The following is a 24,691-nucleotide window of genomic DNA, read 5'->3' on the forward strand; positions in this document are numbered from 1 at the left end:
AAAAAGCACCCACGTATAGTTTTTTGCATGTGCAGTGATTTCCTAAAGTACAGCCTTTTGTGAATCCTCACTCGTATGCCTGCTTAACATACTATTTACTGTGATTAATATTAATCATATTTTTGTTTTCCAGCTTTGGGATCATTATGTGGGAAGTGTTGTCAAGGAAACGTCCTTTTGAAGGTAAATTCTCTCCTGCTGTTTGTGTTGAGGTTGTTCGAGTTGCAACCGTCCAAAGACTTGTGCAGCATCAATGTATCAATGGGACAAATAAATGCAAACCTCGTCCTCACCTTCTCGACTATCTTTAATTTCTGGGAAATTGTTGTTTCCTTTCAAGGCTCATGATCAATATTTTCAATGTTCCTGTCACCTGTCTCATGCAGAGGCTATGGAGCTGCTGCAGGTGATGTTCAGCGTTCGACTTGGATCCCGTCCTCCGCTAGAAGCTGTTCCTGCTGAGGTCCCAAATCGGGAATTCTTTGTTGACCTCACCAATCGTTGCTGGGCACAAGAACCCCAAGATCGTCCGACGTTTTCAAGTAACTTTTGTCTTTTCAATATTGTAAAACGATAAGAACATGTGACAAAAATGCAAGTGTTGAAGGAAATCACATCAAACTGAAACTCATATTTTCTTCCCCATTTTCCTGCTGTCTAAAGACTGTGTTACGGGCTTGGAGAAGATGCTTCGCCCGTACCAGCCAATCGAGTTGATCTGTGCAGTCTCTGAGCTAATGCAGAAACAAGTAAGGGATACAAGGATGTTGTCACTGCACTGCTCTGCACACACACTGCTCCACTGCACTACATGGTGTCACAATGCACCACTTTGTGTATCTACAACCTTTTCAAACTGCATGTTCTCTTCAAGGAGCTCTCCAGAAGTTTGCCAAACTCCAGCCTTGAAAAGGAAGATTCATGCACTGCCTTCCACAAGCTCACTCTACCCAATGCACTACTCAAAGTGAGTAGTGTGCACAAAAAATGTTTTGAAGTTGGTTGATGGAGGCTAAATGCTGGAAGTTCATTTTTAATTCCATCATGCAATCCCCCTCTTCCACCCCTTTCCCCACCGATCGTTTGTTTAAATATCCTGGTCTACATTTCCACTGAACTTGCGTTGTGCATGTGATCCAGTTATGCCGCAGTCACGCACATCCGTTTCATCTTGTCCATGGACATTTTTGATGCCATTTTCATTTGGAAGGCATCGCTCCCTGTGGAATTGGGTGGGATCGGTCATGCGGTTTCCCATCTGCAGCCGAGTCTGCTCGGTAGTGGGTTTCCTTTCCACGGTACTCGGACACAGCAAAAGCAGAAGGAAGTAAAGGGAACCAGTGCAGTTTTTTTTGGTATCTTTATTTTTGGATTATTTGCATGTGCACTGTACAGGAAAACTATGGAAGAGGAAATGGGAATTGAAGTGAAAACTGGAATAGTTAGAGAAGTGGACACACTGATGCTGCTTGTGTTTGAGACAATCGAGCTGAGATTTCAAAAGCACAGTTTCAATCGTTTGTTGAAAACCTAACAAGTAGAAGACTGTTGTAGGCTTAATATTCCCGAATATTCGCAAAATCAGAGCAAATCCTTCAACTAGCATGTAATCAGCATTGGGGGGGGGGGGGACACAAGGTGAACCGTCTCTGGATAACAAGTACAAGTGACGTGGATAATTATGCAGGGAGTGAAGATGAGACATGAAAGGGTAAGATGCGTAGACGAACGCTGTGGGGATGAAAACAGGACGCAAACAACTTGGAAATTGGGAATGATGTGAATCCGAACAAACGTTATAAAGTGAAATAATGGAAGATCCTTGGGTCAACAAAACTGTCTCAAAGAACTTGTTTCGTTGATCCATACCGTGAGAAACTCTCAAAGAGAGTCTGAGAATCCCATCCACTTGTAGGAAATTGTTGACAAGCTCTTCTTGTTTTTCTTCTTATTGTTATTCTTGTTGAGTGGTCACTAGACTACCCTTGTTGGGTGGTCGCTAGACTACCCTTGTTGGGTGGTCCCTAGACTCCCCTTGTTGGGTGGTCACGAGACTAACCTTGTTGGGTGGTCACTAGACTACCCTTATTGGGTGGTCGCTGGAGTACCCTTATTGTCAGTTTTTCCATCTGTCTGTATGTCTGTATGTAATGGACAGCTCTGGAGGCCAGAGGAGTCAACCGATTTTGATGAAACTTGACTGGTAGGTTCATACCAGGATCTAGTTCTATGCTTTTGAGCACCGTTGCCAAGGACACCACCGTTGCCGAGCAACGGGACTTTGAAATTTTTGAAAAATCATTAAAAAAAAAAATTTTCCAAAATAAAAAATCGGCTTTTGCGTTTTTATGCGAACTATAATCAACCTCTGTCAAAATTTTTTAACCCGATCCGTCAAAACCTGTATGGCTAGTATGCAATTATGTAGTGACCACCCATGTCGCCTCCCGGCTTGTTCTCCTTCTTATTCTTCTTATTGTTCTTATTCTCGTTGTTCTTCTTGTTGTTCTTCTTTTTCCCCTCTACCATTGCACTGGTATTCATTTCGCCGACCTCGGAACGATGACAGGCTGAGTCAACCCCACCTGGTGTTAATACAGCGAGAAAAAAAACAAAGGGGCTCAAACTTAGGACCCTAAGATCACAAGCCAGCCACCCTAACTGCTAAGCCGAGACCAGGCTTTTTTGACGAGCACTAATCTGCCGTCAGCACGAACGCGTTTGAGCCATTCTCTAACAGACACGGACATATTGTCCCCGATGTTGATGTTCTGATTCGAAATGTCACATTCGACAACCACTCCATTTCCCAAAATTTTCACAGGATATTCGGAATTGTGGGGAAAAAATGGTCAACGTCCAGTTCCACGATTACCCGCCGATAGTGGTCAAGTTCCTTCCTCTTTGTCAGGATATCATGGACCCACCATTGTTGTCTCTACTCGATCTTCTTTTGCCTTCTGTCCTTCCAGTAACGATGCAAAATGACGTGATTGCCCCCCCTCCCCGAGCCCTCATTCCTCTCCACGTCCATTATTTCTCCAAGTCTTCCTCTATTTTGTCACTCAACATTGTTGTTGGTGTGCCTCCCCCCTCGCTCTTTCTACTGTTCCTTTTGTTCTGTGTTCTCACTCTTCCATGAGCCTCGACCCTGCATACAAAAAACGCCCAATCATCACCAGCCAAGGTGGCGGGGGGTGGGTTCCGGCAAACTGGCAGCTCACCATGCGTATCTGGCAAACACCATGACTATATATATATATATATATATATATATATATATATATATATATATATATATATATATATATATATATATATATATATATATATATATATATTGTTACGGCAGTGGAAATTTGCGATACACCAGAAAGGTCCTCAGGTTAGATATATCGATAAGTTCATGTGTAGTTAGTCCACACCCATTGTTTAGAGGGAATATGTGTGATTAATTCGGGCTGCGACGCTTTGAGTTAGCCATTTTTTTTATCTATCATTATTTTGGATCAATCACACCCCAACAACCAAATCACCACCAACAACAACGCCCCCGAACACCTACACCAAACCACCACTACCCCACCCCGCAAGCATCGCCTCACCCCCATTCTCAAACGACGCCCGCCAACAACCAAACCACCACAGCAAACCCCCCACCACCTTCGCCTTTCTCCTTCCACAACCATCAACCACACCACCTGTCAACACCAAACGTCGTGGTGTCCAGGGCCCGTTCGGTGATTGTTGCCGAATGCGTCGAGCCGTGAGTACAAATGGATGCCTTTACGGGAAAGGAAATCGGATCAGGGGAGGTTCACGCCCCCTTTTCCTCCGTCCAAGGGGCGAGCGTCGGGCAGTGTGGCCCTTCCCCCAAGCGCGATGTATGTGGATTCCTTTCAGGAGGAAATTTGGATCAAGAGGGGCTCATGCCCCCTTTTTGCCCGACCAATGGCTGAACATCGGGTGGCGTGGCCTCGCCTCCAAGCGCAATTTTATCCGCGAATTTACATACACGCTCCTCCCCCGGTCTATAAAGACGCGAGCACAAGGCGACTCGCGGCTGGTCGAGGGAAGACGGAGGTCGGCGTCGAGGTTGTTGTTGTTGGGTCGTGGTCGAAGTCGTGAAGTCCGAGTCGTGTGTTTGCGGGGATCGGACGGCGAAGGGGACGGAGCTCGGAGTTGAGGTCGTGGGACGAGTCGCGGAGTGAAGCAGGAACGCGGAAGAGGGCTCAGGGGCGAGAGTTCGCCGGAGTCGGTGCGGTCCCAAGGCCCCGCTAGCGGAATGGAGCGTCCGCCATTCCCCTCTCTCCACCCCGAGCATCAACAATTCCCCCCAACCACACTGAGATAGCGCCGGTAACCCCGTCCGTTCCCCACCCCAACCGTGGTGTCGACCGACCAACACGTGCCTGTGCAACGCACGCCTAAAGGAGCTCACCGACCACGCCAGGGCACGGAGTCAGGCATGTTACGCTGACATTGCGACTAGCCCGCCATCGCGCCACGAGGGCGCGGGTAAGACCCCTTCGGTCTCGTGGACCTGGCCGCTCACCCAGGTCCCACGTACATTTGGTCCACGGACCTGTCTGCCCCCTTGCCTATGAGGGTGGATTTATTTGCTTTTTGTGTAAATGTGTGTGTGGCGCCAGTCTTTTAAGTAAACCTGAATAAGTGCTTGCACATTGCTTTATTCGGTTGTAGCTCTGCGTTGCTTTCATTGCTTTGACTGTTATATGTGCATTCTTACTGTATGGCTGTGAATACGTGCTTGCCTTGTGTGTGTGTGAAATAAAAGTGCTTGTTAAATTGTGACCCGTTTCATTGCGTCCTTTCCTTCGTTTGAAAGTGCCATCTTGCATCACGGAAGGGATTGGTCGTGGGTTTAGACACCCAGCAAGTAATCTGAGCCGTCGAGGTCGGCGATAACTCCGCTCGGTCGGTTATCCCCTTAGCACGGAACGAGCCGCTTAAGCGGTTCTTGCCCGGAGCCGACCTGCGGCGTGGTACAACTCCTCGGTACGCTACCCGCATGGGTACTTAGGGAAATCGACATTCGGCGATTCACCCTATTTCGCGCGGGTAGAATGCGGACTGGGTTGTGGTGAGGTTAAACCCCCACCCGTGACTGGCTCCTGGCAGTAGTTCCAGGAGGGTCACGACTGAATTGCCCGTTCCGGTGGGCGACGCGGTCGCGATTCGAGTTACGTGACCGATCGCACGCCGGCGGGCGCGAATTCGTAACAATATATATATATATATATATATATATATATATATATATATATATATATATATATATATACACACAGATGAAGAAATGTAGAGGTACGTACGTTTTTGCTGTGCACTGTGGCGTCCCCTCAAGTGCTTTACGGCCAACCGGACAGACAAGAGATATTGCGATTGTCTCGTGCGGATGCAAAGACAAGTGACCTCAGAAACGGGCAAAAGCAGATTAATTGTTTCCATATTGTGAGGTTGGAGAACTCTTTGTGACCCATGATGAAGGTGTCGTGAAACTGACGTTTTACTGTGAGTTTTACATTTATTACCTTATTTAATTTGGTTATCAAGTATAAATTTGTACATCGTGTGCTATTGATGGAGTACACATTGGCTTCATGGTGGTGGGGGGGGGGGGGAATAATTGATGAACAGGAAGGGAGTCTTAGAACAATCAAGCCTGCTGTCCTGCCATGTGGTTTTAAGCAGCATCACCTAGTTTGATGTACAGATACAACGTTCTCAAGGTTTTATTTGAAAAAGATTTACATTAAAGGTGTGGTTGAGAATTCCAACAATATTTAAAGGCTAATCACATTTTTTTCTGTCTGACAGGCAACAAAAGGTCATCTGACAACTCCGACCATGGAATCCAACCATCCCGTACCAGTATCTTCGGACCCGTCAAATGTTTTATGCTCACCTGAGGCCTCCGTGTGCAATCTCAAAGGAGTTGTGCCCTTCACTGACACGATTAGTGTTTCTGAGCATCAGGTATGGGTCTGTTCCTCCAGGGTAGGGCTGTTGTTCTATTCCTTGAAACTTCTGCAGATGGCATCAGAATCAACAGCTTGTCGTATGAACATTTTAGTGTGACGTTGTTGCGCTGATTTCATGCGACTCCAGTATCAGTAAAAACCAAAACCATGGTTTCTAACTTCATGGGAACACAGATTTATTTTTTGTGGAATACAAAACTTTAGACAATGATTTGAAATTACAAACAAAATGTGGGAGAAGTAAAAGGTAATGATGCTGATCTAGTGTGAGAATATTGATTTCCTTGTTCATTCTGACATTCACTGGATATTATGTATCTTGAATGAATTAGCTGGAACCTGTGATGTTTAAAACCACATAAATATGTCCATGTCACTGCTTGATCCAATACGTTTCTGATGAGGGGGAGGTTATGTGCTTGCATGAAGCGGTTATAGCGTGATTGGCTGATAGGTGCGTGTGCGTGTGTGTGTGTGTGTGTGTGTGTGTGTGTGTGTGTGTGTGTGTGTGTGTGTGTGTGTGTGTGTGTGTGTGTGTGTGTGTGTGTGTGTGTGTGTGTGTGTGTGTGTGTGTGTGTGTGTGTGTGTGTGTGTGTGTGTGTGTGTGTGCGCGCGTGTCAGTGAGTCTCCTCCATAACTCCAAAACCATGAAACCTAGCAGCCTGAAACTTTGCATGTGTACTAAGAAAACTCCAAGGAAGCGCAGGAGTGAAAATTGGGTGTTTGGGTTAATTAAAACGCCCCTTTTGAAGATAATTTTTTTTTTGTATACCTTGTCGAGGCGGATGTATACCTTGGTGTCGCTTTCGGTGACATCTTGGATGCTGCTGTCCTGTCTGTGTCTGTTTGTGGTGAGGATGTTGAGGTCGTGGAGAGATTCACTTACCTTGGCAGTGATATTCATGTCTCTGCTGGCTGCGAGTCAGAGGTCAATAGACGTCTGGGTCGGGCCTGGGGAGTCATGGATTCACTGGATCATGGGGTGTGGCACTGCCGGTACCTGTGCGGGAGGACGAAAGTCTGAGTCTTCAGGTCCTTGGTACTTCCAGTCTTGCTCTATGGGTGCGAGACTTGGACTCTGACCAAGGATCTGAGACGGAGACTTAATTCCTTTGGTACCAGGTCTCTTCGGAGAATCCTTGGCTATCACTGGTCGGATTTTGTGTCCAACGAGCGGTTGCTGAGAGAGACTCGGATGAGATTTGTTACCTGCATAGTCCGTGAGCGTCAGTTGCGGCTGTATGGACATGTGGCTCGTTTTCCTGACTCTGATCCTGCTCACCAGATTCTCTCAGCGAGGGAGTCTCATGAGTGGAGGAGGCCAGTGGGTCGACCACGTGCCTCATGGTTGCAACAGGTTGAACATCATCTCAAGGAGATGGGGATGGGCCTGGCATCTGCCTGGGGGATGGCCAGACGGAGGCCCCTGGAGTACCGGCGGAAAGTGGACGCAGCGACGTGCTGTTCTGGCACATGCTCCCATACCTGACCTGACCTGTCGAGGCTCATGTGAGAGCGAGCACAACGCACATCATGGGGGACATTAGACAAGAGGGGAGGGAGTGGGAAGGACAAAACAGTGGGGAACAGAGACATTAGGAGATCTGTGGAAGAGAGAGGGATGGGATGGGGAACATGGGGAATAGAAGATGGACATTCAGGAAGGAAAGCAGGAAATTTGAAGGAGGTGGGCTTGGGTGGATTATCGGGGGTAGAAAAGATTGAGGATTTGGATGGGGAATGATAAGAGGTGGTGGTGAACAGCTTTTTTGAACGCCTGGAGGGAAGAATGGGAATGAATAGAGTGAGGGAGTTTATTCCAAAGGCGGGAAAAAAAGAGGAATGAAAAAGTGAAAGTGAGCAGTGATTCGTGATTTTGGTTGTTTTACCAGAAGGGGGTTGTTGGCAGACCTTGAGCACTCTGCGGAAATGTGGTGGGGACAAATCGCAGAGAGAGTGGGGGGGGGGTGAGGCTGGAGAGGAGACAGTAGAAGACAGAAAGACCACCGACCAACCTGCGGTGATTGAGTGAGAGGCCCAAAGACTCAGCCTCATTGCGGGAGATGCCAATGATCCGAAATGCCTTGGTTTCTACAGCATGAAGCCGAGAAAGGTGGGAGGCAGGAGCACCAGCCCAGAGGGGAGAGCAGTACTCCATCAGGCTGTGGACGAAAGCTTTGTAAGTGGTCAGGAGTTCAGGTGGGCCAAGGAAGGACTTTACACGACGGAGGATTCCCAGTCGGCGACTGGCTTTGGAGGCGAATTTTGAAATGTGTCTTTCCCAGGAAAGGTCATGGCAGAAAATGAGACCCAGAAGCTTGAAAGAAAGGACTTCTTCCAGAGGATTGTTGAGAAAGTGGATTGGGGGGGGGGGGGGGTTCGAAACGGTCCTTTCGGACAGACATAGTGAGAGTGTGAAATTTGTCCGGATTGAAAGACATGTTCCACGTGTTGGACCAGTTTGTGATTTTATCCAGATCTGCAGTGAGCGAAGAAGCTGCTGCTTGCCGGTCTGAGGGATGACAGATGGTACGGCAGAGGGTGGAGTCATCAGCAAAGAGATATAGAGGATTTTCCAGAGTCGGAGAGATCATTGATGAAAACCAGAAAAAAGAACAGGGCCCAGAACGCTACCTTGAGGAACTCCAGCCTGCACAGGAAGAGGGGATGAAAGAACTCCATTTAGGGCCACACGTTGACTGCGACAGGAGAGGAACTCTGTGAGCCATGAGTGGAGATTGCCTTGGATACCATGGGAAGAGAGTTTGGTGAGTTGGGCAGGGTGCCAGACTGTGTCAAAAGCACGTGATGTGTCCAGGGATACGGCTCAGATTTCCTGTCTGGCATTGAGGACTTCCATCCATTGTTGGGAGAGCAGAAGCAGCATATCCAGGGTAGAGTGACCTGGTCTGAAACCAAATTGATGATCAGAAATCAAGCCATTGGAGAAGTGGAAGGAATTGGTGTCTGAAGCGATGATGGATTCCATAACCTTGCTGATGATTGGGAGAAGGCTGGTTGGTCTGTAGTTGCAGGGATCTGTTTTTGCACCTTTTTGTGCAGGGCAGTGAAGTTTGCCGATTTCCAAGCAGATGGCAGATGACCTTGAGCAAATGAGAGGGTGAGCAAGAGCAGAAGAGCAGGCTTTGAGGACACGTGGGCTGATGCCGTCTGGACTGGTTGCAGAATCTGAGTCGAGGTTTGACAGCAAGCTCTCCACCTTGTCAGGAGAAAAGGACACAGAGGCCAGGGACAGTTGGGTGTGACTGTGAAAGGTGGGTAGATAAAGTGATGGGTTTTGGACACAAGATTTAGCTACAAATACCGAGTTTAGACATTCAGCTTTTTCACGTGCGGTATCAGCAGTGCTGCCATTTGAGGTAAGGGAGGGGATGGAGGGGGAACATACACCAGAAACAGATTTAATTAAATGCCACCAGGATTTTGAGGAGGGGGAGAGGTTTGAGAGTTCAGACTTGAGATGAGAAAGATGTTGTTTTCTGGCTCTCCTGAGGGTAGATACACACTTGTTCTGAGCTTTATGGAAGGAACTGAGATTACCCTCAGTTGGGTTGGCTTTCCATGAGGCAAAGGCAAGTTGTTCCGGGACAACTGCCTCGCCACAAGCTTCAGTGAACCAAGGGCAGGAGCCGGGAGGAAGGGTAGGACAACTTAACACGAGAGGGGATAAATCTGTGCATGAGAGAGAGCAAGTTTATTTGAAAGAATTCCCAGGATGAGTTGATGTTGGAGAAAGTAGCGATAGGAGACCAGTCTGTAAGTTTGATGGCTGCTAGGAGACCCTGCCAGTCGGCTTTATTGAAATGCCAGACTCGACGGCGGTGAGGTGGTTCTCTGATAATAGCCAGAGAGATGTCCACTTTGACAAGGATGTGGTCAGAAAAACCGATTGGAGCGAAAGAAGAGCGGCAGATATTGTCAGGGAAATTTGTCAAAATCAGATCCAGAAGAGATAGAGTACCATTGGTTGAGATCCGGGTTGGGAAGTTGACTGATTGAGTCGGTCCCAATGAGTCGCAGAAAGCTCTTGCTGAAGTGCCATGACAGGTGAGAGAGGTACCCACACCTTGCCAACTGGCATGATGACAATTGAAGTCGCCACATATGAGGAAGAGTGAGTTTGGATGAGAAGATAGAAGTTCGTCCATGTTTTCGGATAGTGAGGTGTATATGGAGTCATCACTGTTTGGTGGACGGTACAGTACACATATAAACATGAGGTTGGAGTGGAGGGGAAGCCGGAGCCAGAGGTATTCCTGGGGGTGTGGGAGAGTGAGGGCAGTGCATGGAGAGTGAGGAATAGAGTCTTTGATGAAGAGAGCACCTCCTCCACCAGGGCGAGGCTCAGGTCTGTCATACCGGAGGAGGGAGTAACCAGGGAGAGATACTTGGGAGTCAGACACGTCTTGGGGGAGGAAAGTTTCTGTTAGGCAGATTATGTCTGGTTTGTCGGTTGCAACCTGTATGGAAAGATCTGAAATGTTTGAGCGAAGGTCCCAGATAGTTGAGGTCCACACTTTTAATGAAGAGGGATGGGAGGAGGCTTTGGGTGCAGGGGGTGGGAGGGAGGGGAAGGGTAGGACAAGGGACGAGGGGGGGAAGGTAAGGAGGGTTGTTGAAAGAGTGTGCGGATTGCAGAATAGCTTGGGGAGGGGGCTGGATGAGGAGGAGAAAAGGTTCTGTGGTGCTGGGGGAGAGGGGGTCAAAAGAGGGGGAAGAATGCAGTTGAGGATTTGAGAAGGTGGAGTGAAGAGATGGAGGTGAGAGGGCAGTGGAAGGAGGCAGCTTTGTGGATGAGAGAGGGGGGGGCAACTTTGAGAAGGATGAGTGAGGGAGATGAATGGTGGAAGAAGGGTGAGGGGGAGTTTTTGAGAGAGGTGAGAGGGAGGCTTGGAGGGAGAAGAGTGGGATGGTTGCTTTGAGAGTGAGGGGTGAGAGGGGTGAGTTGGCACTGAAGTTGGAAAAAAAGAATGGTTGATGGAAAGTGAACATTCATAGCAAACTGGGGTTTTTAAAAAAAGTTTTAGGTCAGTTATGCGATTAAACACAATTCTTGATGGATGCAATAAAGGCGAATTCAGAAAATGGAGAGAAGAAACTGTAACAGTTGGATTTTTTAGGCAAGGTATGAAGGAAAGGTCGAATTGAGAGCAGTCTGTTTAAATAGTAGAAGAGTAGTGCATTATGATACAGTAAAGAGTACCACACGTGTGAAAGAGGAAGATGAAGCATTACAAGAGATCGTTTTTGTATTTAATATTAATGTTTGAGAGAGTTTTCAACAGATTAGGTCATGTAAGTGTTGTAGAAAATCGAGGAAGAAGAAGAAGAGGAGAATAGGAAGAAGAGATGAAGAAGAAGAAGAAGAAGAAGAAGAGTCGAGAGTCGTGAGTGAGGAAGGAGAAAGATCGCGTTTTTTTTGTTGTTGTTTTTGTTTTTGATTTAAGATTATAAATATTGATTAATTGGGAGGGATGGGGGGCATTAAGAAAGTGGGGAAGATAGAAATTGAAGGTAATGGGGAGAAAAAACAAAACACGATCGTACCGGTAGGCACAAGCCTCATGGGTAGGCCTCAAGCATCCGATATGACAAAGTCGACAAAATCTCACAAAATAGCACGATTTTTGAAACAAAACCGAACTAGGAACACATAGTAACATGCAAGTGAGAGAATAAACAGTTAAAACAGGACAGATAATGACTGGAAACTTAACTTTGAAATCGTCAGCAGAGAGCCCTGAAGGAGTCCTGTTGAGGTTCCACACCCGGAACCGGAATTGACGGCCTTATTTAATCATATCATTTATCTGGCACATCCTCAGCCACCTCGCTCTCTATGGGGTCTTAAGGAGTTTCCTGGGGTCTGAAGCCGCCATGTTTTTTGGCCTACTCAACAATGCCTTGACTTGGAACAGGCCACAACGATTTCTTAACAATAAAGTTTTTTTTTCACTCTCCTCTGCGGGTAGTAAGTGAAGTGTAAGGCTTTAGTATAAACCGTGTGCTCGTGTATGATAACTTGTTTTTACCTGTAACAAGGACTTCAGGTTTAGACTATTCTCCTGTTTTTATATGCTGATGGAAGGTGGTATTGTGTCTTCCATGCGGTATTGATAGCTCTAATAAGGGTATTGCATGATTTGTCCTTCCAGTCTGAACTGGCAAGGGGCAGGCAACGTGAGGTGAAGGGATCCCTGAGAGGGTAATTCACACGTCACCCAAGCATAAGCAAGATAAAGTTCGCTCCCTTCTCCCCACTCCCTCCATTGTCGGCACAGCACTTGATGTGACGTGACATCACGGCTGGTGCAGTTGTTGAAGTCATGTGAGCTGGGGCTCTGGGAAGACCCCCTCGATGCTACAACAACATGGTGTGTTTTTGCGGGACCCGCTGGCAATGAGAAATGCCGCCATTGGTTGGAGCTGGGGACTGGGTCCTCAATGGACCGCCGGCAGGAAGGCACCGTCCAAGTGACCGTGCCGTATCACCTGAGGGGCAAGAGGAGCTAGAAAGAAGAAGGGGGACAGCTATTTGAGCACCTGAGGAGCGAATTTCTCTCTCTTTTACCAGGGATATTCGTTAGAGCCAGAGCTCACTCTTTCACCCGGAACGTCCATTGGTGTCAGTGCTCTCGTTTTGCCTTGGATGCCCAATTGGTGCCAGAGCTCTGCTCTTCTGTTGAGGACACTTCGCTGGGCCGTGACCTCTGCTGGCCCTGCTCTGCTCTTTGTACTGTTCCCTCGAACATTGAGCTTTCAACAATCCTTGTATGGTTCATATGTGAGTGCATGTGCAAGTGTGTGTCCAGACCTCTAGATTTCTATTTCAACAAAAGGGTTTATTACTTACGAAATCTTTAGATTTCGTAAGTATATTGATGACTTCCGTCATCTGTTTGTGTGTAGGCACGATAACTCGAGAACAGAAGAAGCTTCCAATGTCAAATTACACCACGTGATTCAAGAGGGTGATGTCTAGCGCTGATTAGATTTTGGTCAAAATCGGTCAAAGGTCAAGGTCACAGTGAGGTCAAACATCCAAAAAAAAGTTATAACTCAAGAACGGAAGAAGCTACCAATGTCAAATTACACCACGTGATTCAGGACGGTGATGGCAAGCGCTGATTAGATTTTGCTCAAAATCGGTCAAAGGTCAAAGTGAGGTCAAACATTCGATTTTTGATGGTTTGGTACAGAATCATCGTATAAACTTCTGGTTTGCGTCACTACCTTCTCTGGAGACAGATTTTATTAGACAAGGTCAGAGGTCAAGTTGACGATTTCATAAGTACCAGTCTATGACTGCTTGTTTATTTATTTATAATTATCGTCATTAATCGGCTGTGTCTCGTCCACTGAATCTGTCCGTTTGTGCCTTGTGCCTGTGTGCTTTTATTTAATAAATCCTTATTTCTTAAGATTGTGCATGTCTGCTCCGCAATCCACCTCCCATGCGTCGCCTTTTCTGGATAAAAGGCGTTTCGCTGGAGTTGGAAATTTGGTTAAAATCATGATAACTGGCACGGCTTTAGCCCACACATGGAATAGGATCGCTCACCATCGCTGAGGCCTGCACTCACCTCTAAATTGGCTTTAAGCTGGCTATCCATGGTCACTTTCGGCGTTTTGCCAACTCCTCACCCAATGTGTTTTTAACAATTGCTGTAAATGTGACATTTGGAATCGGAAGTGGGTATAAGACCCTTCACCAAATTTATTTGCGACATTTGGTGTTCAGGAACCCGATTCGGACCTGATAGCTCCAGGTGGAATAAACAAAAAAATTATTGCGCAAGAGCATAATTTATTTTGTTATATTTCAAAGATTTCATGTGTGGGAAATAAATGAAAATTAATTTTGGGAAAAAACAACAACATGGTGGGATCATGGCCTGGACGTTCTTTCGGTGAGACCGAGGATGCCCTTATTTGGAAGGAGGAAGTGTTTCAGTGGAGAGGAGTTACTTTTCATCAAACTTCACAAGTCATTGAGCTGCGATTAATCATGCAAATGTGTGCTATGTTAGTCAATGCTGCAACAATAATTGCAATCATTTTATCTTTTGCCCACACAGTGTGACGTTGCTGTCCAGAAAGGTGGTGACGACGTGACTTATCAAGAGAATGACGTCAATTTGGTGCCAGAAAAGTCCTTTCTGACCAGCAATTCCCATTGCACATCTATGCGTAAGTGAATATTTTCTTGTTTTCTTTTCAGGCTTTCCACTTCCAGATGGAAGACGTATTATTACCTCTCCCACCGAAATGGACGGAGGTCTTGTTTTCACCACTGTTTGTCTGTTTGTGTGCAGGATATCTCAAAAAAATGTGGATGGATTTTGATGAAATTTGGTGGACAGGTTGGGTGTGTGGCAAGGACGAACTGATTTAGATTTTGGTGAAGATCGGAATCCAGATGGGAATAGGATAAAAAATTTTAATATTTAAGTGATTCTTCACTATTGAGAGATGGTGCTAAACCGATATATAGCACGATATCTCAAAAACTTGTGGACAGATTTAATTGAGACTTGGTGGACAGGTTGGGTGTGTGGAAAGGACGAATCGAGTCGATTTTTGGTGAAGATCCGGATCTGGATACAAGAATGATTTAATTTTCTAATGTGATTCTTCACCATTGAGAGATAGGGCCAAAAACGATATAGTGCTGCATAACATGATATTTCAAAAATAAAATTTCACATTTTCAGCAAGCCAGCCCACCGCCTGTTGCACCGCAGAACAACATGTGGCCAATGCAGGTGAATGGCCCAGGAACTTTGTTCAAGTCAATCGATATACAGGATTCAGTGATGGCACGAATATTGTAAAGCGCTCGTCAAGTGGCTTTAGCACTCAAGGAAGCACTCCAATGAAATGGTTGATAAGGAACGCCTGGCTTGGCAAGCAATGGTCTATCATATTAAACACCTCCCAGAGACACAAAGCAATGTCCAAATTAGACAAAGGATAACTTTTTTGTGGTCGGAACTGCTGCTTCGTTAAATTCTGGAGCTTAAATTTTGTAGTTCGGCCTAGTTTCAGAGATTCTTGAGGTTATGGAATGTACGGAAATGATATAAAGCCACGAACGCTGGCAGCTCCGAGTGTTTATAAGCATTGCAATGTATTCACTGATTTTTTTATTTATCGATAATATGAATAAGGAGTGAAAAAAACACCTTTATTGCTAAGAAATCAATGTGGCCTGTTCCAAGTCAAGGTATGTTTGAGCAGGCCAAAAAAACATGGCGGTTTCAGACCCCCAGAGAGGTAACCCAGGATACGCCTTAAGACCCCATCGAGAGCAAGGTGGCCGAGGATGCACCTGATAAATTATATAATTAAATAAGGCCATTAATTAATTGACCCAAACACCCAATTATCAGTGATGCACTTCCTTGGAGTTTTCTTAGTGTGAATGCAAAGATTCAGGCTGCGAGGTTTCATGGTTTTGGAGGGATGGAGGAGACATGCTCACACACACACACACACACACACACACACACACACACACACACACACACACACACACACACACACACACACACACACACACACACACACACACACACACACACACACACTTATAAGTATAAATATAGTTCAGTATACAGTGTAAGGCTACTAGATTGATTCGAGTAGAACTCGCAGGGGTCCTTCATGCAGAGTGTGGTTAATGCTGAGAAAGGTAGTGGCAGCAGAAAGAGTAGATATTGAAAGGTTTAAATTAGAATCAGACAGGTACCTCAATGCACGGGAGATGGAACTGTACAGGGTCATTGGATGGATGGTAGCTGGTGTTGGTGCAGCGCAGGCATGATGGGCTGAATGCCCTTCTCGTGCACCAAAATTCATTGTACAGTATATGCAAGAGAGTTCTTTGATACACATCTTCAGGAAACTGAACATATGATTGGAACCAACGAGGTTATACAGTGTTGGGGGAGCGGGTGGGTTTGGGGGAAAGGGGAGTAATTTGGCCCCACATTTCCTGCCAAGGGACACCTTCATGCCCCAACTTTCTCTACTCAAAATTAATGGTTTCACCATGGGAAATAAAATCCACTAATGCAGGCAAAAATGAGTAATGACATCACTAATGACCAATATTAAAGGCTTGGAGGCTTCACTGGTGAAGGTAACAGAATAATTAGCTGCCAGCTCGGCCAAACAGAATGCTTGCTTGCTTACACAAGCAGGATCTAAAATGAAAACTCAGTTACATCGACTAACATGTTGATTGCTTTACTTCATTTACAGCGAAGAGAGATGGCCTTGAAAAGCAAAATCCAAATGCCACCCTGTTGATGGAAACTGGAGAGAAACATCTTGACCAGCCTTCCAGCCAGACATCTGAAACGTCCACGTTGCCCTTCCAGACAGCAAAAATGGATGGGGATATGGTTGAAGAAATGACATGTCCTGTGTCTGCGAGTGATGCGAGAGCACCATTTGAGGGTAAGGCACTTCTACGTCCTTTATAAATCCCGAAAAGTTTGCTCCTTAGATAACTAACCAGGGTACAGTTCGTTACCAAATTGATAAACGTGCAAGGCCAGGCACGGAGGCCTTAGGAGGCATCGACAAATTGCATATTTAGGAGGGAGTATGAATAGTGAATTCATAAACAATACATTTTATAAAAAAGGGAAGGAGTGAAAACGATAATTGTGGAGAGGGGTGTTGAAGAGAGGAAGAGGAAGGATGAGATAAGAGGGGGAGGAAGGAGTAGAGGAAGAGAGGGGAGGGGAGGAATGACGAAGAGAAAGAGGAGAGTGTGATGGAAGGGAGGGGAAAGATTGATGGCAATCAAAACGATGCACAATCTTTTGCATTCAATGCGATAATTGTACTTGATCATAGCCAAGTTATCAATCTGACAACTTTGTAAAATTCCATCATTGCAGCCATGATAAAAACTATGACATGATCTCAACCACCCTCCTAATTTCACTTTCCTTTCCCTCATACCACAGAGGCACTCCCAGAAGTTTGCCTTTGGATGCTACAGAAGCGCGAGGCACTTGTGGCACAGATGACTGATGCAAGCCTCAATCAGGTGTTGGATGGCCTTCTGGCAAGGAACCTGCTTATTCAAGAGGACTACGAATTGGTGACATCACAAACAACACGTTCGGGCCGCGTGCGCTTCTTGTTCGATGTGCTGGCACCGTTGGGGCCGTGCAAGAAGCCTGCTGCTGAGCTTATCATTCAAAAACTTATATGTAACCGACAAAATGGCCTCGAACCCTTTCCTGAGATAGGCAAGTCTGCGTGAAGACGAGGTCATGTGCAATGAAAGCGGTGAAAGATCTTTTTGTGAACATTTATTGGATTTCAGTGCAGTATTCTTCCAGTTGAACAGGTAAATCTTGAACCTCTTATGAAGAGTTTGTAGTTTCAAGTTCAACTGTGCTGAAGTCTCAAATTGGATAAACTTTATGGTCGAGCCAACATCCCATAATCAGAGATGGGGTGCATTCAAACATACATCGAGTCAAGTTTTCAGAATAGCTTGAAAGTACAAAACTAGGGTTATGTGGAGTAACGAAGAGCCCCCTCCTTCCTGCGGTTAATCACGTGATTCAAAGATGGCAACAAAGACCGAAGGTTCCTCTTTTGTGAAACAACTTATGGAATTGTTTTTTTTTTGATGCTTGGTCCAACTGTTAAAGAGTGGTCCAACTATTGTATGAGTTTGACCATGCATGCTGGCCGTTAGGGCTCTTCTGCGTGTGTGTATATGGTGTACTGCATTCTTCGGTCTGTGTGGAATGGTTAAGATATTCTTATTTTCCTGTTTTTTTGTATGAAATAAAAAAGACTTTCTCTCTCTCTCTCTCTCCCACTCACTCACTCACCAACACACATTCACAACAATACATGCACTCAAGGTCCGCCAGCAACTCCCTTCTGGTGAAACTGTCACGAATCACTGCTCACCTTCACTCTTTCATTCCTTTTTTTTTTCCCGCCTTTGGAAACAAACTCTCACACTCTCTTCAATCCCACTCTTCCCTCCAGGTCTTCAAAACGGCTGTTTACCACCATCCCATAACTTCCCCCATCCAAAACCATGATCTTTTCTACCCCCGTTAATCCAACCCAAACCCACCTCCTTCAAATTGCCTACTTTCCTTCCTGAAAGTCCCTGTAGTGTCCATGATGTTTACCCCACCCCGTCCCTCTCTCCACAGATCTCCTCCTCTCTCTGTTTCCTACTGTTTTGTGCTTCCATCTCCTGCTGCCTTTGTTATATGTTTTGTGTGTTCGCTCTTATATGAGCCCTGACAAGGTATATAAAAACAAACAAACAAACAAAAAAAAACAGGTGAGTCTGTCAACCCGAACTGTCAGATTATATCAAGGAGGCATTTGTAGATGTTGCAGAAGAGTGGTTCTTGCCGACGTGACGAATTCATCGAAGCGACCGACGCACGGCAATGACTCGGGATGAAATGTAGCGAAACACACGATTGTTGAAATGGAGATGCTGTGATTTTGAACCTGCAATCGCCCCGATTTATAATCCTTAATTCCAGAATCTTTAGTGCTGTCATCGAGTTATTAAGATGCCAAGTGCACCGATCATTTAGCTGGCATGCGAGCCGTTAAATCGGTGCGTTATTTTACCGTCGACAACGGAATACGGTTGGTAGATCTGAAAGTCCCCCATGGGGTGCTCACGGTAAAGCACCGAACAGTGGAGTGGCCTTTGTGAAACCCATTCATACTTGTCACATGAAACGTACCCACCGATTTCTAAAACAAGAACCCTCGATCAGGAGTTGCTGCAACGCGTGTAGATCTCACGGTCTTCACCAAATGTGCTTTTGCCAACTCGAATGTCCTCGTCTGTCTTAATGAGCCTCCTCCATGATCCTTGTATCACTTTAAAGGAAAAAAAAGAAGTTAATTTTCCAATTTCAGGACATAAATATTTTCCAGGAATTGGTGTAGAATTGCTGCTTCAACAACCAACATCATCGACGACGAGGGCCACACTTCACAAAAATCAAAACATCACGTAAACGGAATACTTATGAGGTTATATCATGTGAACTGTCTACAAGATGATTGTAACAGCCTTTCAATTCGATTGTGTAATCAAAATGTCGACTTTGCACTCGATATGTGTGAAGATAACAAAACGCCGAACACCACGATGGCAACGTAACCAACTGTAAATTTTCCAACAAAGGCTCAGAGAGATGACATTTTGACCAAAGAGTCGTCTTCGTCGATGATTAGAAGCAATACCGTTACCACATTTTAATATATTTTACCTGTGAGATATATAATTGGATGGGTAAAATGTCCCCCACGATCCCTGCCTTAATACAACCATACAACCCCCGAAAGTTCTCGCAACCATTTGCAAACACCTGTCTCAGCCAAGTTATCTTTTATCCCCCCCCCCCCCCCCATCATTCCAACTCCCCTTTTTTGCCCACCTTCCTCCCAATTTCCTATCTTCCCTAACCTCCCTTTCACAACTTTTCCTAATCTGCCCCCCATACCTCCCTTTGGGGTATATTAGTAGCGTCCTGCCAGAATAAAATGAACATCCCTGAGTGTAAACACTCCTGATTCATTCCAGAAGTCCTTGTGTTTAAAACAGACATCTGAGCTTTGGTTATAAAAAAAAAAAAAAACAATCTCCAGTTGCTTGTGCTTCTGTGTTCCTCGGCCATTTTTACGTGTTCACGTCTTGCGTCCCAACTTCACTCGATTCGTCCAAAATGATAGATTTCTGGATTTGTAGGTAAAGCATCTGGTGAGGAAGAATAAGACTTTTTCACTTGAGTTAGTGTGGGATCTGGTAGGGAAATACTCCAATAAAAAATATTTAGGAACAGGCACGTCTCAACGTATTTATTTATTTATTTGTTACTTATGAAATCTTTAGATTTCGTAAGTATATTGATGCCTTCCGTTTCTGTTTGTTTGTTGTTTGTAGGCACGATAACTCGAGAACGGAAGAAGCTACCAATGTCAAATTACACCACGTGATTCAGGAGGGTGATGGCAAGCGCTGATTAGATTTTGGTCAAAATCGGTCAAAGGTCAAGGTCACAGTGAGGTCAAATATTCGATTTTTGATGGTTTGGTACAGATAACTCGAGAACGGAAGAAGCTTCCAATGTCAAATTTCACCACGTGATTCAGGAGGGTGATGGCTAGCGCTGATTAGATTTTGGTCAAAATCGGTCAAAGGTCAAGGTCACGGTGAGGTCAAATATTCGATTTTTGATGGTTTGGTACAGATAACTCGAGAATGGAAGAAGCTACCAATGTCAAATTACACCAAGTGATTCAGGAGGCTGATGGCTAGTGCTGATTAGATCTTGGTCAAAATCGGTCAAAGGTCAAGGTCACAGTGAGGTCAAACATCCAAAAAATGATAACTCGAGAACGGAAGAAGCTTCCAATGTCAAATTACAGCACGTGATTCAGAAGGGTGGTGGCTCGCGCTGATTAGATTTTTATCAAAATCGGTCAAAGGTCAAGGTCACAGTGAGGTCAAACATCTAAAACATTCGATTTTTCATGGTTTGGTACAGAATCATCGTAGAAACTTCTGGTTTGCGTCGCTCCCTTCTCAAGAGACAGCTTTTATTAGACAACGTCAGAGGTCAAGTTGACGATTTCGTAAGTACCAGTCTATGACTGCTTGTTTGTGTGTTTGTGTGTTTGCTTGTAGGCACGATAACTCGAGAACGGAAGAAGCTACCAATGTCAAATTACACCACGTGATTCAGGAGGGTGATGGCTAGCGCTGATTAGATTTTGGTCAAAATCGGTCAAAGGTCAAGGTCACAGTGAGGTCAAATATAATTCCGTAAATTCATGTGGAGAAATGGAGTATTTTTGCTTCGGTCGAGGTTACGAGTTCCTTTTAACTTCAATTTTAATTTTGTCTTCGGTTTTTACGATCGCTGAGGACGCTTAACACTCAGTTGTCGAAATTCGGGTAAAAATCAGATGTTTTAGAGATGTTTTAAGATTGTATAAAAATATTTCACTCGTCGCATCACGACTCGTCACGTGGTGCAACGCGCTCGAGCAGACGCGTCGTTGAGTCACGTAAAGGTTTTGCGTGTGCGCGCTGATGGTGTTTTCGATAAAGATGGTGTTTAAAAGTCATTTTTTATCCCAATAAAGGTTATCGTCGCATACCTGACTCGCTAAGCTGTCGGATTATGTAAAGATTGTTGGTGGATGGTCAAATATTACGGTTTTGTGACTTTGATAAAAGAATATTAAATAATTGCGTGGAGAAATGGAGATTTTTGCTTCGGTCGACGTTACGAGTTCGTTTTAACTCAGATCACAATTCTGTTTTCACTCTTGATAATGGCTAAGTATGCTTAACACTCAGTTGTCGAAATTCTGGTAAAAATCAGATGTTTTATGAGATTTATGTCGGGTGTCGTATCTGAGGCTGAACTGAAGATTATACTAATGAGGGAGATTGTAACACACGGCATTACGCGCTAGTTTTAAAGTCAATTTCAATCCTGTCTTCACATTTGGTAACGGTTAAGTATGCTTAACACTCGGTTGTTGAAATTCTGGTAAAATCGGATGTTTTATGAGAGGTTTGGTACAGAATCATGGTAGAAACTTCTGGTTTGCGTCGCTACCTTCTCGAGAGACGGCTTTTATTCGACAAGGTCAGAGGTCAAGTTGACGATTTCGTAAATACTAGTCTATGACTGCTTGTTTATTTGTTTGTTTGTTTTTGAAGCTGGGGTGGAAAAAAAAACTGAATTCCAACACTTCCTTCTTTTTATTGTTTATTTCAACTACAAGAAGCAATCCAACTAACCAGATTTCAGACATGGAGGTGAAGAGGATTTTTGATTAGGTACGTGAAGGAGGTCACATGAGCGAAGTACACGGATGAGAGCCACTGTTGTCGGTACAAAAACAATGCTTTTCTGTCGATAAAATGCGTGAAGCCTTTGTGTTCAATACACAGCACACATTGGGTTAGCATCGTTAAACTAGTGAGCTGGGTGAGACTTACCTACCGGCAGGAAGTGAGTGCATAATACAAAAGGCTTAATTTACAAAGGTTGTCAACCCAGTGAAATTGACTTATGGGGTGAATATAAAACTTTGTGGCTTTTTGGAGAAAATGGGCGAAAAAAATCATTTTATTTTACATTCATTCCGTGAGGACTTCAAAGTAACCTCAAGCAGCATCAACAGAAACCGAAAATGGCTGCATTGTCGCTAGCATCGTGCATGACCTTGTGACCCTACCCATGATTCAGAGAGGGGCAAACCGGATGAGCAGATGTCCAATGAGTATTCCTGCAACATATCTGCAAATTAATGGACAAAACAAACTTGACTAGGTTTCACAACGAAACTTATTGGGGGTATCATCAACACTCTTGACAAAAAGCATCTACCCCATGGACTTTTGTTGTGCAGGTAGTGTCGGCAGATGGAGTGCTTAGTTTGCAATTCCCCGAAACACAGCTCGACTGTGATTGATAACACCCCAAGACGATTAGAGACAATACTTTTAGGTCTTACAAATCGACAAAGGCCTTAGTTGTAGATGAGTTGGACCCGCTTTGTGCTCAGTGCATCGTAATAACCCGCGGATCGCCGTCCTTCGGTTCCCATATCGCCAGACCCTTCCTTGCCTCCTGATTCCCCACGGCTTCCTGAGCCTGTGGGTGCCGAGGCCCCAACCACCCGACGTGCCCGCACCTCCTGTCGGTCGGCGAGCTGCTTGCGTAGCTCACGAACACGCTCTTCTTTCTGCATACACATACATACGTGGACATGCTCTCTCCAGGTCTCATGCTCGTCATATACTGTATGCGAAACCCTGTACATGCAGTGCAACTTCTTTACTCTTCATATTTTGATGAGAGATCTGTAGTTGATGGAAACTGCACATTGTCTCTCTCCAAGTATCCCATAGAATATCCTGCAATTCCTTCAAATATATTGCCAAGTTCCCTCAATCTGACCTCTTGGCAGACACGGTTGAAAGACATACAGGGAATAAGATTAGCTTGTTTGGTGTTTCTATCTATGCATGCAACTCGTGATGTCAGGATCACATGTTCAAATCCCATCTACTGTGTCGATTTGTCCTTCATTTTTTAACATCCTTGTAATTGATGTGAAAGTAGAACCCCATAATCCTTAGTTCCTTTGATGCGTGTGATACACCTTCATGAGCCTCAGCTCACTTAAAATGAGGAAATTATAAGGAAGACAAAGTCCTTTTTGGCTACACTTGAATCATCATCATCATCATCATCATCAGCAACTTCATATTTACATTTTTGTACTCAGAGGAGTGAGGGGGGGCAAGGAGGGGTGGGGGGCAAGGAGGGGTGGGGGAGCTCAGAAGGGGAGGGAGAGCTGGGAAGGGGGAGGAGAGCAATGCCTCACCAAACGTTGCTATACACTCCGGAAAGGGGTGGGTGGGAACAAGGAGGATGGGGGAGATAGGAAGGTGGGAGGATAGGGGAAGTGAGGAGGTTGATTGGGTTTTGGAGGAGGTAAGCATCAGTCGGGGTTTTGGACTTGCGTTTGGTAGGGGGACTTGAGGGGGAGTGGGGAGGAGGGGTTCTTGACTTGCATGTGCTATTGGGACTTTTGGATAAAAGGGGGAGGGAGTTATTCAGGATTGACCAAAATGTGGTATGTTAAAACAGCACATTACTACAGATTGCCCAGAGATGTCCGGGGGGGGGGGGTTGGGAGGAGGTAAGCATGAGGGGAGGGAGGAGGGGTGGAAGAGGGAGGGAGGAGGTGTGGGAGAGGGAGGGGAAGAGGAGAGGGTGAGAGAGGGAGGGGAAGAGGAGAGGGTGAGAGAGGGAAAGGGGAGGGGAGAGTTAGGAGAGTAGGGGGAGCGATGAGGGGAGGGGAGAGTGAGGAGGGGAGAGTGAGGAGGGGAGGGGAGAGGGAGGATTCTGGCAGATGTGATGCCGGCTTAACGTCTATTTGAAGGACAGCACACCCACTGATGAATCACCCTACCTATGAAACACCAGGATGACAGTTTATAGCTAGGTCAGGATTCAAACCCAGGCTAGACAGCTTAGAGCGAGCGTGCGTAGCTCTTGGCTATCTTGCCATGATGTGGCAATTCATTGCTTTGTAACAACTGAAAACATTTTTTTACTCATTGTAATCATCAAATTTATTTTGTCTTCCTAACGCCGGTGATGTCCCCACGAATAACTGAGCCAAGGTATTGCCATGGAAACTTGTTGAGATCGCAGCTTGTAGAGCATTCTTCAAGTCGATTAAACACTCAGGCAAGCACTCCAACAAAATGGTTGAAGACACGTTAAAAAAATAGGACTGCAAGTCCTGCACCTCACCTGGATCAGAAGCAAGTCACTCAAACCCCCCGCCCCAGACCCTGATTTTTTTTTCGAATGCAGTGAACAAACTTTAATACGTCACGGGTGATGAAGGTTGTGTTGAAGTTTCATCAAAATTGTGTGTTTGGTTCAAGCGATAATGACTGAAGTGTTGACCTGCTCACTGACTAACACCGACTGAACGACTGACTCAGTTACGGACACTGCTCGATCGCACAAGTTCACTGGACTAAAGTCCAGCTGTTTTACGTATAATTTTTGGATGTATCTATCTGTGCGAAGTGATGGGTC

General features: G+C 45.4%; 2 protein-coding genes across 6 annotated transcripts in view; one reads left to right on the forward strand and one right to left on the reverse strand.

The window, feature by feature from the left end:
- The window catches only part of RIPK2 (receptor interacting serine/threonine kinase 2), a 47,804-nt gene extending 29,937 nt beyond the window's left edge, over positions 1-17,867 (forward strand). For both annotated transcript variants that reach the window (XM_085847466.1, XM_085847465.1), the window contains exons 6-13: positions 134-183; positions 387-542; positions 664-749; positions 875-967; positions 5,842-6,000; positions 14,105-14,216; positions 16,293-16,490; positions 17,009-17,867. In XM_085847466.1, coding sequence (XP_085703592.1) covers positions 134-183; positions 387-542; positions 664-749; positions 875-967; positions 5,842-6,000; positions 14,105-14,216; positions 16,293-16,490; positions 17,009-17,310 — 1,156 coding nt within the window. In that variant the 3' untranslated portion in view covers positions 17,311-17,867. The remainder of the gene's footprint in view (positions 1-133; positions 184-386; positions 543-663; positions 750-874; positions 968-5,841; positions 6,001-14,104; positions 14,217-16,292; positions 16,491-17,008) is intronic.
- Positions 17,868-21,819: 3,952 nt separating this feature from the next.
- GABBR1 (gamma-aminobutyric acid type B receptor subunit 1) overlaps positions 21,820-24,691 on the reverse strand; it is a 166,459-nt gene continuing 163,587 nt past the window's right edge. For all 4 annotated transcript variants that reach the window (XM_085847467.1, XM_085847468.1, XM_085847470.1 and 1 more), the window contains one exon: positions 21,820-22,814. In XM_085847467.1, coding sequence (XP_085703593.1) covers positions 22,599-22,814 — 216 coding nt within the window. In that variant the 3' untranslated portion in view covers positions 21,820-22,598. The remainder of the gene's footprint in view (positions 22,815-24,691) is intronic.

This window comes from Eptatretus burgeri, chromosome 11 (assembly GCF_056783735.1).
Source record: "Eptatretus burgeri isolate ZD-2024b chromosome 11, Ebu_testis_v1, whole genome shotgun sequence".
Taxonomy (NCBI): Eukaryota; Metazoa; Chordata; class Myxini; order Myxiniformes; family Myxinidae; genus Eptatretus; species Eptatretus burgeri.